Raw genomic sequence first — 17,563 nt, forward strand, 5'->3', positions numbered from 1 at the left:
TGTGTGTCACCCACTCACCGTAGTAAATCTTCTCTGCCTCCTTCTCTTTTTTTTCTTCTTTCGCTTGGCACAGGCCGCTGACATGGCCGCTGACATGGTCGCAAAGTCCGTAGTTCTGATCATTAGCCCGCTCTGTATCGTTATACCTTGGACAGCAGAAATATCGCGAATTAAAACTCTTTCATACACCAGCAAGCATCGTTCGTCGGTTAAAAGTTGGACGAAACGTGCGTCTTTCCAAGACTTTTGCTCCTAAGAACTCCAGCTGAAAATCAACAGGTGGAGAACTCGAGGAGGAAGCGGTTATTAACGCGTGTCGAAGGGCGCGAGTATCGAACTTGGCTTCTTCGTCGCTTCCACGCGATTCCTTTCGTTTTCCGCGTGGAACCGAGCAACAGTTATTTTAAACCGCGCCTATTCGAGACGCAGCGATGGTCAGATCCCTTCGCCGAAGTGGAGAGATCTCGCGATGCTTCATAGCGGGCGACGATGCTGTAGAAAAGTGGAAAATAAACGAAAATTCACATTATCGTCTTTTATTCTACCAGATAAACCGTGGATTCTTCCGCAATTCCGATAAATTGAAATATACAAAAACGTATAGAATGCGCGGCACGACACGAACCGTTTACTTGCCAAATTTCTTAACTCCGCGAAACAAGAGCCAGAGAAAATTCCTGAAATTATATGAAACAACGGAGCTTTGTCGCCAAAAAATGTCTAAATAGATCTCTATCGGATTTCATCGTTTCAAGACTGAATACTCCGATTATTTCGATCAATAATCGTTCGATTTATATATCGTTCTTCCTCTGTGTATCCTCGTTATTGGCAACGTTATTAGCAATGAAAAATAATATTCGTGTAGATACGAGAAGAAACAAGGACAATATAAATTTTCACATTTTTCTATCGCATCGTCTCTCACTCGGCACCCCTCGCGCGGTCCAATTACGGACAAAGATCGGTGGCTCGTGTACACGATTGTGCCATCCCTTTCGTGACAATGAGACAATTTTCTTACGAGTCAGTTGCGATATATGTGTAATGTCCGTTTGTCGCGTGCAACGTGCGAAGCAGCGTGTCGATGCAGGCGATGATTTAACGAGATAACGATGACGAAAGCGAGATATATTACGGTGAGAGAAGACGCGGATAACGAGAATCGTGACGATTAGGAAAACGTAATATATGCAAGAGAACACACACATACGAGCGTGTTAGAGAGTCTTGGGCTTTAGCTACGATCGCCGGATCATCGACGCGGACATTGTCGTCGGGGTCTATCGTGACTATTTTCGTGGGCCACGGCACGCACACGCGATGGATCGCATGACGCGACTGGCTTATGCGGACGCTGTCCAAGCTTCTTAAGCAGCTTTCTCTATTTTCGTGGCAGCGAGAACTCGGCACATGCACACAATGTTGTATGGTTCGCTCGGTTCAAACGTACAACGGCTACGAAGAGTATCGCTACGGTATTCTTTTTATTATAACGTTCAATTGGACCAACAAATCAGTCTAATCAATCAAGTACAAATATATCGTTTAGATCTTGTATCATCTGTAAACGCGACTTTTGTGCCGCTACAAAGATGAAATACTTTCGGTAAGCTAAGGTAAATCGGTAAGCTAATAAGATCGCATGGTCTTTACTCATATTCACGTAAACGTTTTCTCTTAGTTTCTGTACTTCTATATTACCCAAAAATACATAAACGTCCGTACTTTAAGTTTTCTATCATTCTTCGACTTAATATGGAGATTTGGAAGTTGGTAAGAAACGGATAGAAGTTGCTTTTTTTAATTGTAAAAGTAAATATGCTTGTAATACTTCGTTGAATTCGAAATTTAGTTACCATCGTGGTTTGAATTTGAAGCAATATGTAAATGTTTCAGACTGACAATTTAATAAATACGTAGGTATTTGTTATATCGGTCAATAGAATATAATGTAAATATATCGATTTGATCGAATCGGTAATTTAATCCGATTAATTTCTTAAACGAGTAATAACTCGATAATTGGTATTTCTCAACTATCACAGATACGTAAACTACGAATTGCATAGATTTTTAAATAATTTGTAGACGAATAACGTGGCATGCATAAATATACGCGTATATAACGGTATAGGAGAAAGCAGCTATCCTAGAGAAGAATAATTAATTGATGATTTCTTTTTTTCGTTTTTTCTATGCAGTTTCGACAGCGGTATAATATTATATAATTGCTATCGTAATAAAGCTTGGCACGGCTTTCATTCGGATTCGTCGATGACCACCGTGTGCGCTTTGACGTATCGCTTTGAATCAATTCGTATTTGTTTGAAAATATTTTTATAAATCGTACAGGGTACCCTGTAAGGAGCATATAAGAAAAATCTATGCGATACCATTATCGGTCGAACAGCGTCGCTCGATGGTTTCTATAAACTCTGTTCTTCCACTAGATTACCATCGAAAGGGTATAAAAAGCTCGATTCTTGGACAGCGATGTTATCAACGAGGCAACAAAGTAACGATTATCACCGTATTTCCGCGATCGTATCTAAAGAGTAGCGGCTCTCTTTGCGAATTATTACCTTTTACCTTGAATGTGGTAGAGGCACGGCGGTAATAAAACAGCAATGATGCCGATGGACGGGACAGCAGTCATGAATCTGGCTATATCCCTTTCTCCTGGCCGCGCATCCAACCGACACTGTTCTCGTTTAACATTAGAAACAGGAACAATCAAACGTACTAACGCCTAAGCCGAGGCATCGCGGGGAAGGAGCAGCCGGGTACAAAACAGCGGCTTATCGTTCGATAGTCGTGATCTTTCTTTCCTCTCGTGTCACACGTTGCCTATTTATATATGCCTTTTGCTTTTTCATCTGACCTCTCTCTCTCTTGTGGCAGCGACAATTAAGTTAACGTTAAGCGTAATGCACTTCCGACGTTTAAACGTTCTTAAACGAATCTTTGTTTGGGAGAATCGATAGAAATTAATCGGATATAACGCGTAGCAATAAGATGATAGATAATAACAAAATAGTGATATAAAGTAAATAAATTAAAAATATAAATAATTAACAAATATATAAATAGAATATAGAGTAAAGATATCGAAATGTTTATCGGATCGTAATAAATAAAAATATGTAATACGATGTGTATGTTTTTGCTGCAAGAAATTAAGATTGAAATTTCTGTTATCGAAGCGGAATTTCTGTCATCCAGAGAAGACCAAGACTAGAATTTTGGAGTCTCGCCAGATTCTTCGAAGCTAGAATCGTTTCTCGCAAGAATAAAAATTTGTACGATCGCGAGAGTGGAGACGGCCAGAACGAAACGTCGACCGCAAAACGATTTGCGCGACGTAGCGCTGCTCCCTCCCCCGAAGTGCGTAGATTTTCTCTTGGTCGCAAGAAAGACAACCTTCGCATGTTCGTCCGTTCGCATGTTGTTCCGTCCATCTGTCCATGAACAGAACCAAAGCTACAAGAGAGAGACAGAGAGCGAGAGAGAAAGGTTCGCGTCTAGAGTCATGCGATAGCAAGGGCAGAAAAAGTAAGTAACTCTCTTTCGAGAATCTACTGCCAATGACAGAGAAGGAGAAGAAGGAGGAGAAGAAGAAGAAGAAGAAGAAGAAGAAGAAGAATAAGAAGAAGAAGAAGAATAAGAAAAGAGTAGAGGAGAGCCGAGAAAGACCGATATTCTCTCTACGGCCTCCGGTTCTGACACGCCGCTATCAACTAACCATTTACGTTGACCAAAGGAGGACCAAACATGTAGTGGCCAGGATACATGTAAGGCTGAGGAACCGTTGGTATCACGTGCGGAACGTGTACCGGATCCTGCATCATCATCGGATCAAAGTAGGCACCACCGTTCATCCCGTTCTCCAAAGGCTGTTCTTCCGCCTGTTGTTCATCCTCGTATTGTTCCTCCAGTCTTTCCTCCTCTTGTTCGTCGACCTGCTGTCCTTCCTTCGCGTCGATAAAAATTATAGATTGCTCGTCGTCCATTTCCCCACCTACGCTATCACCGTAACCGATGCTTCTTGTCCCATTCTCGTTCCACATCCTGCTGGTACTCTCCATTGGTAGAGTCGCATCTTCTTGCTCTTCCACAACCACCGTACTCTCTTCCACGCATTGGTTGTTCTGAAAGAGGAATTTTTACGCATTAGATATTTGGTGATTATTTTTGTTTGCGAACGAGGGAGGTGGGGGGGGGGCGAAGAAAAGTTCCGAAAGAAACGCGAAGCAATCGTCGAGTGGTTTTTGTTAGACGAATGGATGTAATCCGGCAATGACGGTCGACGAGTAAAAATTATTCTCGTATTGGGATGTTTAACCCGACCCGTTTGTGGGAGATCTACGAGTCGAGACGTACAGCGCAGAGCTGGAAAGACGATCTGCGGAACGATACAGGAGCAACGAAACCACGCGTATACCGTGTTGTTTGTACGCGTAACACTTTCACGCGATACCCGCGATACCCGCGATTACGTTTACGCGTTGGATCTATCAAAAAATAACCAATCCGTATTCCTTCCTCCGATCGTCTTTTCGGCTCTCTATTATACGTCGTCTATTTTCTCTATACCTCGTAATTCATAATACAGTAGGGTTCACCAGGCAGTTTTGGTACGATCGTCGAATTAACCCACTCGATCGGCCTGAGAGGTACCGGTGCACAAGGCATGGCCGCCAGGACGCTGGGCGCAGCCTGCGCTGCCATCGGCGCAGGACCGACCAGCATCACAGGATACTCGTAATAGTAACCACCCACGTGGTCGTAAAACGTCCCATATCCCAACTGCGGGTTCGAGTCCATCACTGGAGCATACTCACCGGTACCACAGTCCCTGTCTAACAGTTGTTGATCCTCTGCCGTTTCACTGCCATCTGTAATCAACGTAAGAGGATAAAACGAGAATACAGACTGAGAACTCGCAAGAACTAACATTTATGTTACGTGAAAACACCGAGAGAACAGGTTCGTGCATGCAGTTTCAGTGATTTACATGTTTAACCGTGGGACGTAACTCGCTAACCGGGGACGACGGGTTAACTCGGATCGCAACATATCTTCTTACTTACGATTTCATCTTTGCTAAAAATTCTATTAAACGTACAGATATAATAATTTCTTTATTTTCCAATTCCAAGTATTTTTCATCTACGCCCCCAATTTTCATTCTTCGCTACCGGTTTGAGCGGAAACAAAGTTCGATGACTAAATTTCAGCCCTCCAGATATTCTTTAAACCGAAGAAAGTCACAGGTTCGAGATTAGAAAGTTGGAAATTTTATAATTTATCTTTCTGCCAATTGTACGGAAAAATTCAACCACGAAACAACTTTTTACCAAACATCGTCTAGAAAATCTTTCGAATGCACGGCGAGTTGAAAGAAGGGGGTAGAACGATACCGTACTTCTGTCTGTCGGCAACGTTCTCCAATAAGATGCGATGGAGTAACGCGGAAAGCCGTACAAACTTGAAGAGAATGGTAGTAGGGGTAACTCGAAGCAGCTTGCCGGATACCACGCGGCGATCGGCAAGGCGGACGAGACAAGCCAGAAACTCGATGAAATACGTCACGTTTCTATCTATACCTCTACCTGCGGTGGAATGCGACGCCGATTGGCTCTCGGTGGTCGAGGATGTCGCGCTGGTGTTCGCGTTCCCAGCCCATGGCTTCTTCTTCGACAGATAACCCTTTTTGAACAGCATATCCTGCCTCGGTGTCGTGATCCTCGTGTACTCATCCTCGTTGAAGATAATCTTAGGTTGGGACGTCGAGCCGGACGAATTGTGCCGAGACGCGGCACCAGCGTACGCTCCACCGTTGCTACTACTTCCGGCTCTAAGCGGCTTGTACCCGCTCTGTCCGAACCTACTGTTGAGACTGTGCGTGTCATTTTCCTGTCTCTTCCCGTAACCGTTTCGCAATCCCTCTTCTTCGTCCTCTTCGCCGGGTGGAGCTGAAAATTAAATCACAAAATATGCTTCATCGGATCCAAGCAATTTCGTTTTCTTTTTTCTTTTTCCTTTTTCCTTTTTCTCTTGTCTCCTTTTCCTTTTTCCCCTTTTTTAAATGCATGCCGTCGTCGATACGTTATCGTAGCGACTGTTTCAATTTGCAAGTGTAACAAAGAATATAAATTCTTCTCACCCTGTCTTTCATTAGGCTATTATTTTACGTATTATAGCGTTAGAATTTATAATTTGGCAGTTTACGAGTTATTCGTAAATCGCACAGTTTTGCTTTCTTCTACTTTACTCCGTAAAACCGAATTACTTTCTAGCCTGTGAGAAAAATTCTTTTTTCTGAGAAAAGTTAGTTTGCTCAACGCTACGCAAGTTACAACGTAAAATTCAAAACGTACGTCGTCCTAATCTTTATCTACGTATAACTGGACGTTTCACGATTCTTTAGCGAATCTTTACCGAAAGACAGATACGTTTCACGAAACGAATAAACTGCAACGCTATTAAATAATTTCCACGTTATCTCTGTTATAAAATTTACTTGTACAGACGTAATTAATTACGAGTAATCGAACAACGAAATATAAACCTCTTTCGCATCGATGCAATAATAAATAATCTATCTTGCTCCGATCGATCGTTTTACCTATTTGCAACGCGTCTGATAGTACGAGAAGTGTCTGTCGAAGGAAGTTTATTGTTTTCCGTGCTTCGATATAACGTAAGAGTGATAGGAACGGTAACGATTTCACGAGCAGAAAGAACACAGATTCGAATTACGGAGGAATTTGTCACCCGAGTGCAACGGTGTTCGCTAGCCACAAACACGTCCGTTTGTTCGATACGTACAACGACGAGTCTCACGCGGCAGCAAAGTCTCGAAGAAATCCCACTCGGTGTTCCTCGATCAGGTAAACACACCACTGTTCGAAAGTTTGCGTCCACGAAGCGAAACGTATTCTACCGATAGAATCTCGTTTACCGAGAGAATCTCGTCGAGCATCGATCGATCGATCTTTCTTCGTATCCTCCGTAAAAGGGTATTAAGAATCAAGAAGCACTTGGATTTGCGAATCGATTAGTTTAAAAGTACGTAAGTACGTAAAGTGTGTGCATTGTCGGATACGAGTACGCCAATACTTTTCGACGGAGAATTAAAAAGACTCGTCGATCGATCATACAAGAATTTCCGTAAATCTATTTAAAAAGAACGGAGACGACCTTAAAACGTTTAAAATGTCATTACTCGCAGGATCGATATACATACGTACTAGATCGTGTATTATTCGACACTGTGTAACTTTTCTCGATGAATAGTTATTTCCACCGTTATATCATCCACCGTTTTAGAGTTACAGCTTCTCCTGGTCATACACAGTTACGTACAATACAACGAAGAAAAAAGATACAAAAGCTTTTTATTTTCTTACGCACATTTTCCTAGAATTTGGTGAACTCTCAACGTGCACAGTACGCATTAATAAGTCAGCGTGAGAAACGCGCGAACATCGACCATTTTCATCGTCGTTTAAAATTGCAACTAGCGACAATTAGTCACGATGTTTCTGCAAGTATCGTACTTGGTATTATTCTCGATCGAAAGATTGTTACTTAAAAATAAAACGAGATATTTATAAACGACTAATAATGTAACCTACGTTTATAATACAAAGTATGCTGCTTTCATCATCTCCTATCATGCTGTGCTGTTCTAAACGGCGTATGCGTATAATTAGGATCAAAGAAGTTAATGGTTCGCGACTAGAGGAAAGAAATCGTACCGATCGAAGTATCTTAATTAAAGATCGGGACATAGGAACTCGAACGCTACGAGAATAAAAAATTGGACGAATAAAACGAGAATTAAATCGACGACTCTAGCGAAATATAAACACATTGTACGTATAAATATCTCGCATCGAATGCTACAAAATTTCGAATAAATCGCCAGTTGGATCGATCAACTTGAGAAAAAGAAATACGTTCTACGACAAATCTCTACGACAATTCTACTTTCTTAGCTACGTCCGTAAAAATACGAAATCGAATAAAAATTCGTAGTCTGGTAATAATCCTTCGTTTAAGAGAAAGAAACGCGATATCGTAAAAATGAGAATTATTATTAACGTAAAAGTTCGGTCAAATTTTTAGAATATCGTACTTTGAGTAGAACGATTTGCCGTATCGGATACTGGCACGTGTAGGGGTGAAAGAAAACAATCGTTGTGGTGCCGTGCATTTTTCTTGCATAGTGACAAGCGTAATTAACTGCTCGAAGATCAGAAGATTACCGTTACAAAGTTAGATACAGTATTATGTAACCGTTATTACGGAAACATATTTATACGACGTTTCGCGTCCTAACACCTTACAAACAAACATACAATTTGAAAGTTTCTTTTTCAAGAAAAAGAAAGCTTTCGGCGTTCTTTCTTCAACTTTAATTCATCTTTTTCTAATTCGGCGATAAATCGATTATTCCGTATAAAACAGATTCGTAAACAAATATATACGTAGAAATAATTATAAAACGTAATAATTATAAGATCTAGATAGAAACTATAAGTAAGATCCGATCTACGAGCAAATTTACGGTAATCCATTTATCGGAATTCCATTTATTATCGATGCATTTAGATGGCGGCGGATTAAACGAATTCCTACCGATCGAATAAATCTGGCTGAACGCGAACCTCGACCGTTTCAACCAGACATCACGGATAATAAGGAGAATCAGCGATTCCTCTTTTTTCTATTTTGTTACAGCGATCCCGTTCAACTCGTGCAAAACTGCTACGAAAATCAACATCTTAATCTTGTCTCTCGAGAAGGATAATTTTTTCCGTCCTTCTTTTACGTTCCACGATCTGTTTTTTCTCGGCTCGTAAGAAAAAAAGGTATTACGATTGAAATCGTTACGACAGTACGATTTTATTTCTACGCTAAATTTTCCAGTTCTATACGACGATTTATTAACAACACGGACGACGATATAGTTATTGTTCTTCACCGATAAAAACGAAAAAAGAAAGAAGGCTGTTGCATAAATAATTTTAGACATTTGCGTATAATATTTACCTTATAAATATTTCGCACGCTTTTAAACGCGTGCTCCATCTTTTTTTTTTTTTCGACGTTAACCTATCAATCCTATATACTGTACGTTCGGATAAATGGATTTTTACCGTAAATGAATTATACCGTCCGACGATCGGTCGTATCGAACAAAATAGAAGAACACTTGCATAAGACTGTATCTTTATCTAACGTCGCCGACATGTGAGAAACGCAAGGTCCATTCGAGATACGGAGGTCGTAGCGAAGGAGTTGAAAAGAAAAACGAAAATAGAAAAGGAAACCATTACGGATGTACATACGCGCGTAATATTCCAGAGTCTAGTTTCTAATCTACGATATAATTTTATATCGACAGCTTCGAGCTTCTAAAAACTAACTTTTAACAGGCGAAACAAAGCGTAAACTACTTGCACGAGCTATCGACCTTCGTTACATCGATCGTACTAAACCTCCGATACTCCTAAGTGTATTGCGTGTAATTTTGCTCTATTACGCCAACTAACAAAATTCGTTTCTATCTACTCTATGATATTAATTTTAGAAAATCGTGACTGGTCATGGGTCAAACGAAACGTGTTTTGCGAAATTCAAAAGCAATTTCGAAAGTGATTCTTTGTCGCTAAGTACGATGTTCTCTCTAGTTCGACTACGAGGATAGAGCAGAAAAAAAGAAAAGAAACTGGCGTTAAAACAATGGTAGAAAAAGCAGATTATAATATTACCAGTAACGTCTGTTTTTTTAATTGGTATCGACAAGATGTTCGTTGTTTAATATGAAAATAAACTAACATCTTTTTATTTATTTATTTGTTAAACTCGATTCGTGCTTAGATACAACAAATAAATTAGAATAAAAGAAGGCGGAATTAAAACACGAGAAGCGGATCAAGAGACAGATTTTAAGATATCCGGAACAGCGACCACGGTATCGGTCGTCTCGCGATCAGAGCAACGCGTATCTCGTACGAAAGTGTTTCTTTCTAGTCGCGTTGTGTCACGGTGTGCTACGATACTTGCTATTTCGTAAAACGAAAACAGAATAAAAGATAGACGAGGACCTGTTGCGCAATAATTTGCCGACTAATAATATCGGTGAATCGACGAGCGACGAGTTAATCAGATCGAAAGATCCGTTGCACGAACAATTTCGTTAATTTCGCGCCACTCTACGCCTAACACGTGGACTGCGGATTTTTCCTATAGGTAATACGCGCGTAATAGGTAAAAAAAGTTAGGAAATTTCACTGCTAATTAAACCTGCAGCTACGTATCGTGCGATAGAATTTATCACGTATCAAATTTCACCAACGACGTAGGTCGAACGAACGCGTTTCATCGAATTTGATTTGCTTTTAAAAAGGTGCAGAAAATAATAAAAAAGCTAGAGTGAAAACCGTCCGATAAGAACCATGATCAGTCTGTTCGACAGGGTTTCCGTACCGTCTTGGTACCTCGCTAAAAGTAGAACGTGTTTGGAGGAGCCGATCACGTGGATAACCTTTCGCTGTCGACGCCACTGCATCTCTCCCTGGCCGTCTCCTTCCTCGCGAAATCCTCCTTTCCTTCGACCCTTGTTTTCCACCGTATATACACCACCGGTCAGTCACTCGCTGGTCTTTCACTCCAATTTACACACTCCTTTGCATTTTTTCTCCCCTTCGCCTTCTTTAACTCCTTCTCTTCTTCTTGGCGACAGAAAAAAGTGGCAAAAGCTTAAAGATTCGTCTATCCTCGTTCGATCCTCTTAACTTTTACGGCGCCTAATCGATCTCTTTGATTATTTTTTACAAATTTTCATTTTAGCACGAGCAGAGAAAATTTTCGGAATTATACGTTCATTTTCGTATATATTATATCGCGTATCTCTCTCTCTCTCTATATATATATATATATATATATATATTTCTAATTACTCGTCTAATTTTACTTGGATTATATATCTCGTTAATTTCGTTATCGATCCGAAATTAACGACGTTACACATCGATGGCAATTTTCTTCGTCTCGACAGGCTTTCGACGAAGAAGGATTCCAAGAAGTCCGAACTGAATTCGAGTCTAGGCTGATATTTTTATCCCTTTACATACCGCTGGCGCCTCTTTAGGCGACATTGATAAAGCGCAAATTTTTGTTTAATTTGCTTTTTAGCAGCAAAAAATAAAAGATGGAAGAGAACTCCGGTCTAGAAATAAAACTTCCTTACTTTCCAAAAATAATTTTTGTTTGCAAAAAATTTCGCCGCGAGATAGCGCTCGAGCGGTCGATAAATCGTATAAAAAAAGGTTCGGAAAAGCGCAAAGAATAAGAAATTCTTAGATTCCTAAAGCGTATGTACGTATATATAATCCATATCAACGTCGATGCTCACAGAGGGAGAAGAAAAAGAAGAAGAAGAAGAAGAAGAAGAAGAAATCGAACAGCACGTGGCACGCAAAGTCGAATCTGACAGCGAACAGCGAAGTGCTCGATTATAATCGAACGTCGCAGCGTAAAAGGTTTAAGGGCGTCTACGACGATTCACGATAACCCCCGTTGTGATTTCTTCGCTATCGGACGTTATCGGTTCAGAAACGGCTTTACAAACGAGTTTAGAAACGTGAACGGCACTGATAAAACGCGCCAAATAAAAGGAGGATGCAACTGAATAATCTGGTGCACGCGATGCCTCGAGAACGACTGCGGTTGAAGCGAGGAACGGGGGTACAGAGGGATCAGGGGACGAACGAGAGAGAAAAAGAGCGAGAAAGAGGAGAGAGAGAGAGAGAGAGAGAGAGAGAGAAAGAGAGAATGGTTTACTAGCTGGCGGACGTAGCTCATTGGCCGACGGTCGTGGATTAGAATAGCAACAGAATTAGAATAGAAAACGGGCGAGAACCAACGATCACCATCCATGTTGCTAATCGTGCCGCACAACGTCGATTCTCCGTCTCTCTGTCCGTCTGTGGTACGCCGTATCGTCGTTAACGAGAAATCAGTAGCAGGGTGTTCGGAGGGAGAGGCGTTTGGAATTTCTAGGAGCAATTCCAGAATTTCGAGACTTTGCTTCGGAAGACGAATGATTTCTATCTTTAACCTTCTTATCGAAGGTGCTATTTATCCGAGAGATCTCTGCCATGCTATTTACGGTTACGTCCCTCTCTGTTGTAATAGAAAAACGGAAAGTAATCTGCGACAACGACGTTAATTTATTAGCGGAATTTTTCAACCTGCTGCGATCGTCGCGCGCTTTATGCCTCAATCACGCCTTAGCTTTCAGTCGGATCGTTACAGACAATTTTTTTACGAACGCAATTGAAAAAGTAGAACTCGAATGGAAATTCGCTTCGCCTATGAAAAATGAAATTTTCTACGTTACGCGTCGTATAAATCATGGTGTATATCTTTGCGTCTTCAAACAGTGCGCAAATGCTTAAAAATTCGCAGTCCGATCGTCGGCATACGATTAAAAACGAAAAATTACACGTATCGATAACAACGAGATTTTCGACGCGTATTTCGTTCTTTTCGAACACTCTTGAAAGACGATCAACCTTTTCTACGACCTCCTTTTGCTAATCTTTGTCGCGCGCCTTTTCGAAATACCTGGTTCTCTGATATTTCCTACGATATTGCCTCGTCATCGTCCTCGAGGAACCAAACTATCGCGAACGTAAAACTTGGCCAAAGTTTCTGCATCTTACGGTTTAAGTCGAAGGGAATAAATCTTAATAAAATTTTATCCCTTGCCCTCCTTTTCTACAAATCGCGACACACTCGCGACTATTACGTAGATACCGTTGTAACGTTTACAAGTTTCGCGCCGTGCCAGTTTGAAAATCGTATCGAAAAAAAAAAGTATCTGCTCGATTGGAGCAAGTTTTCTAATTGCCGATATTCTAATTCCTATTTTTCTCTCGAGTATCTGATTATAAAATATCGCAGAAACCGTGGCCTACTTTCGCGATACGAGACGCAGATGTTTCGTAATTTCTGATTTTACGGTAAAACCAGCTACGTACGTACTTCGGTGTTAATCAGATTTGTAGGTTCAACGTACCGGGATCACTCGGGGTATTTTAAGCAACAAATAGAAAGCACTTCGAACGTCTAGCTTCGTCCGCTTATACGCATTGTAACGACCATTTTCTTGCACGCTCGACAACCATCGCGAACTAAATCAAATTAATTCGCCATGCGAAACTTGCATATCCCGAAGCTGTACACGTACTCGTTTTCCTAACGGAAACGTTAAAAAGATCAGCTACGTTTTGTTGATACCTTCGACCCCGGACGATTCTCCAAGGCGAGATAATTCTCGACTAACGTTTCTACGTACCTATGTTTATCGTCGATCGAAAACAAAACAAAGTATCGAACGTATAGGTGAAAACGGTTACATAGTTTAAACGGTCGATCGTAAGACAAATTATACACCGGAAACGATACGTTTCGAGTAAAAATAAAGCTGTGAAATTCGGAAATTTATAGTACAATCTGATACAGATGCCAAGTAGGTTGTTGCGTCATTACATTGTCGCGTTATATAAAACACCCTTGCGTTTGTCAGTTACTCGACAAATGCTCGACTTTATTAACGGTGAAATAGAAGCTGTGGGTGTACGTAAATTGTACATTAAGATCGTTTATATTTAAACGGTCTATCATCTAGGTACATCGTAGGGGAATAACGATATTCTTTTGCAGGAATCGTACGTTCCTTGACTCTCCTTAAAACGCTGTGTAGCGTCAGGACGCGGTTCGCAAATTAAATACGTAAGCGAGAGTAGGCGTATCCGTGTTACTTCGATTTTATTTCATCCGTCTGGATCTCTTAAAACGTCGACGGGCACGCGAATTTTGCCGCATTTTGCCCAGGGAGCCGCGATAATTTAATTCCTAGGCGAAATATTACATCGCGAAATCACCCACGCCGTTGAAAACCGTTTAATTTTAAAGTTTAAAGTTTAAACCGAAATTTAACTTTATTATATCTATTTTGTAAAACGTGCGTTATCGATGATCACCGTTGCAGTTAAGGCGTATTAAAACGGGAAACGTTTTATAACAAAAATTCTCCCGCCGATGTACGTTTAATTTATTTACTTTTTTTCCATTTATTATTTATCTTTCCGTTTCTTCGAAACGAAAGACGAAGAACGAAAGAGATTATATCGAATAAATTCAAATTATAATTCATTTAACGGTACAATTTCCATAACGAGAACATATTTGAATATATGCGAATAAAGCGAGAAAAACAAAATAGAGTACAGTCGAGGCGAGCGACGTTTTAAAGAGACTCGAGTTACGATACGACGAACGATACAATTTCGAAGTAGCATATTTGAACCGTCTCCGTCATCGATCGAACGAAATCAGCGATCTATCGAAATCAAAACTAACGATCGTCGAAAACCGCGTCACGTTACGATATCCGTCGAGGACGAAATCAGCGATGTGATTCTTACAACGAAGCGATCTTAATCAGCGATCGAAATCTGCGAGGAAAACACTCCGCAGAAAGTTTAGTAACGAAGAGACAACGTTTCGATTCGCCGCAATTACGGCATCGTCGCTAAACGATTTTTTACGCTCATTTTTACGGAATGGACCAACCAGATAAACTTAATTTATATTACATATTCTGATAATTTATATTATCAGAATTATTGATTAAAAAACGCAGCGATAACATATTTGCCGTGTACACGATGTATACGCGCGTTTGCTACTTAAACGTCGTTGATCGTACGATGTTAACGCGACGAATCTTTCTATCGCGATTTAGACGCGATCTTTTTAATCCGTCTTGCGATTCAAAAATTAAACATCACGGATACAAAGATTCCGTTAAGTAATAAAACGAAGCGAGCACGATCGAGCAGCTAAAAAGTGCTGTTCGAAAAGTCAAGACGAACGTACCTTCCGAAATGAACAGGTTTATCATTGCATTTTATCGATAAGTTAACGAGGACAGTCGCGTTAAACTCGCACGATGGTTCCGCACGCACTGTCCACTTACGAATACAGAGAATAACAAACAGTCGTATTATTTGGGCGAGTTTCGTCAACCGTACGCGTTTCCAATAAATATTTCGTAATCGTTGTATACATTTCGAAATCCGTTTAAAAGCGTAAGTACATCCTGTCAAAAATAATCGATTCGTCGTTAATTTGCCCGCTTTGATCAAATTCGGATACCGTTTATTACGAACGAACCAAAGTGTCTATTTATAAATAGATAGCGTAGAACGGTTCGAACCAGTTCTTGGAAATTTCGCGATCCTTGCTGCGAACTTGGGCGCTACGAACCTGCTAGTCCATAAACGTGTCATAACATAGAAACATCGAAAGGCAACGAAGAACGAAACGTCTTTCGGAGGAAGAAGAAATAAGCCGACAGGCGATATATACGTCGTTATACCGTGCCTTAGCACGAGCAACGATCGTATGGTTGAAAGTACGCGCGAAGAATGCTATTGACGGTAACGACGATTGTTCGAGTACGCGGGAGAATCGCGCAAATAGGTCGATTACCGAACGGACAGGCGAGCCGATATCCGTGCGAATAAAGTTGCAAAAGAGAGAACACGTGGATGGGAATCGACGAGCCAAGTGTCGAAAGCCCAAAACGCCTGCCAGAAATTACTATACCCAGGGATGAATCGGTGATTGACCGCGTCCATTGCTACATTCCGTGCCTTGTTCTTTTTCGTATGGAAATACACGCGTGTATTTGGAACGCACCATTGATTTATTTCGATATCGTTGATATTTATAGATCGATTATTCGATAAATCGTTTCGTCGGATATTATTATCGTACTTTTCTTTGATCGTTCCTTAAATATATCTAACGATAAGAGGCAATTAGTTTGTTTTTCGTTTAAGCTTTATTGGAACAACCGCGAAAACGATCTTTCGCGGATCCTTGTATCCAGAGTTTGCGGATAAATCGAATCCTTTTTACGAACCTTTTTATTACCCTTCTTATGAAAATCGTTCCTAGAATTCGCGCCTATCCAAGCTTAGACGCTGATTAAGAAAATAGGCAGCTAAGAAAGAACCTGATCTTAACAGGTAAGGAACGATGGATCGTCGAAAATCGACAATGAAGAAAAACGACTGCGCGTAACAATAGCACTCCGTTTATCGCAACTTCGTTTATTCCAACGATCGAATTCGCTTATCTCGACGCGAAATTCCGTCGTTATATTACGTTACGTTGCATCGTACGAACGAAAAGTCATAGACGATGCAGAGAGTCAGACAAATTTTAAATACTACGCGATACAAGTTACGGCGTTACACGGAACGAATGCTTCGATATATTGGAACGAACGGAAATTCTCTTCTTACACGGTTTCTTAACGCGTCCTACGTACGTTTACGCGGTTTATCAAACACGTTTTACGTACTCCCTCGAATGGAATCCCAGCGGAAACCGACCATAAAACAATAATACAATTATATATAAACAATTATATATAAAACAATTTTAAAACTGTTATAAAACAATTTTCCCTTAATCCTTTCGAAGCGAAACCACGACACGGCGAAATCTATACCGACGCCACATTTTCGCGCAGCCTGCGTAAGAGTTACAGTCGTTCGGACAGTTGGTGCACGATCGTGTTTCGTGCATGCCGGTGCACCGGCGCTTTTGTCGTTCGTCTCGGTTCGTATCGTCGTTTTCTTCGCATCGAAGAGCGTACGGAACAGCTCGCCCGTCTTCCCATTCTTTCGTTCGCGAGAAAACACGTTTTTTCCATTCCGATCAAGTATAGAAATACTGGGAAAGACTTTGAGACTCTGTCACCTCTGTGCGTGCGTGTAGATTATTTCGAAAAATCCCTCTGATAATAAACCCTATCGTCAAAATCTTTGGTCAAATCAAGAAAAATCATCAGTTTCAAACTGTACGACATCAACGTTAAGCTGCTCCAACAGTTATATAATCTTCTACAAATGCTACCATACCTTTAGCTGTTTCTGCAATATATTTTCTAATTTTAAACTCGTAAAGTAGTCACGCAAATACCACCGTGGTCGATGATTCACGACGTCGAGTAACAAAGTTTGAAGAAAAAAAAGGATTTTTTTAATAAAACGCAGAAACGAAAGATCCTACGCGCGAATTTAGTTAATAGGTAGGTCTGGCGCGTGGAAAAGTAAAAGCGAGATGTATCGGGTGAAAACAGATAGGAAAACGATAGCGATCTCTTACGTAGCCGGAGATAACGAACAACGTTCGTTTCCAGTAGCGTGCTATCTCGAAACGTAGGGCTTAAATTCTACGCGGGTCACCGAATCACTGGGACGTGGAACATAACGGAATCCTCTTGCGCAAACCTACGAACGATTATCGCGGAATTATCTGTTTTTCATACTTTGAATCTTGGATTCGATATCGGGCTGGATATGGAAAATCTTTCGAAAGAAAAATAACGATGGTATCGACGACTTATTTAGCGCGTTATAGATAACGTAAATGGCACGAAGCGAAATAAGGAACCTTTGGT

General features: G+C 40.8%; 1 protein-coding gene across 6 annotated transcripts in view; it reads right to left on the reverse strand.

The window, feature by feature from the left end:
- LOC138187409 (dentin sialophosphoprotein) overlaps positions 1–17,563 on the reverse strand; it is a 53,461-nt gene that overhangs the window by 5,427 nt on the left and 30,471 nt on the right. Inside the window, exons 1-6 of one of the 6 annotated variants that reach the window (XM_069128153.1) lie at positions 14,965–15,097; positions 10,504–10,748; positions 5,610–5,978; positions 4,597–4,898; positions 3,746–4,151; positions 19–146 (exon numbers count right to left, since the gene is read on the reverse strand). In XM_069128153.1, coding sequence (XP_068984254.1) covers positions 19–146; positions 3,746–4,151; positions 4,597–4,898; positions 5,610–5,978; positions 10,504–10,585 — 1,287 coding nt within the window. In that variant the 5' untranslated portion in view covers positions 10,586–10,748; positions 14,965–15,097. Of the gene's footprint in view, positions 1–18; positions 147–3,745; positions 4,152–4,596; positions 4,899–5,609; positions 5,979–7,256; positions 7,322–10,503; positions 10,749–14,964; positions 15,123–17,563 lie in introns of those variants that run through there. The other 5 variants (XM_069128154.1, XM_069128156.1, XM_069128159.1 and 2 more) reach the window with 5 other exon arrangements.

The sequence above is a fragment of the Bombus flavifrons genome, chromosome 15, assembly GCF_040668555.2.
Source record: "Bombus flavifrons isolate JBK064 chromosome 15, iyBomFlav1_principal, whole genome shotgun sequence".
In the NCBI taxonomy this organism is placed as follows: Eukaryota; Metazoa; Arthropoda; class Insecta; order Hymenoptera; family Apidae; genus Bombus; species Bombus flavifrons.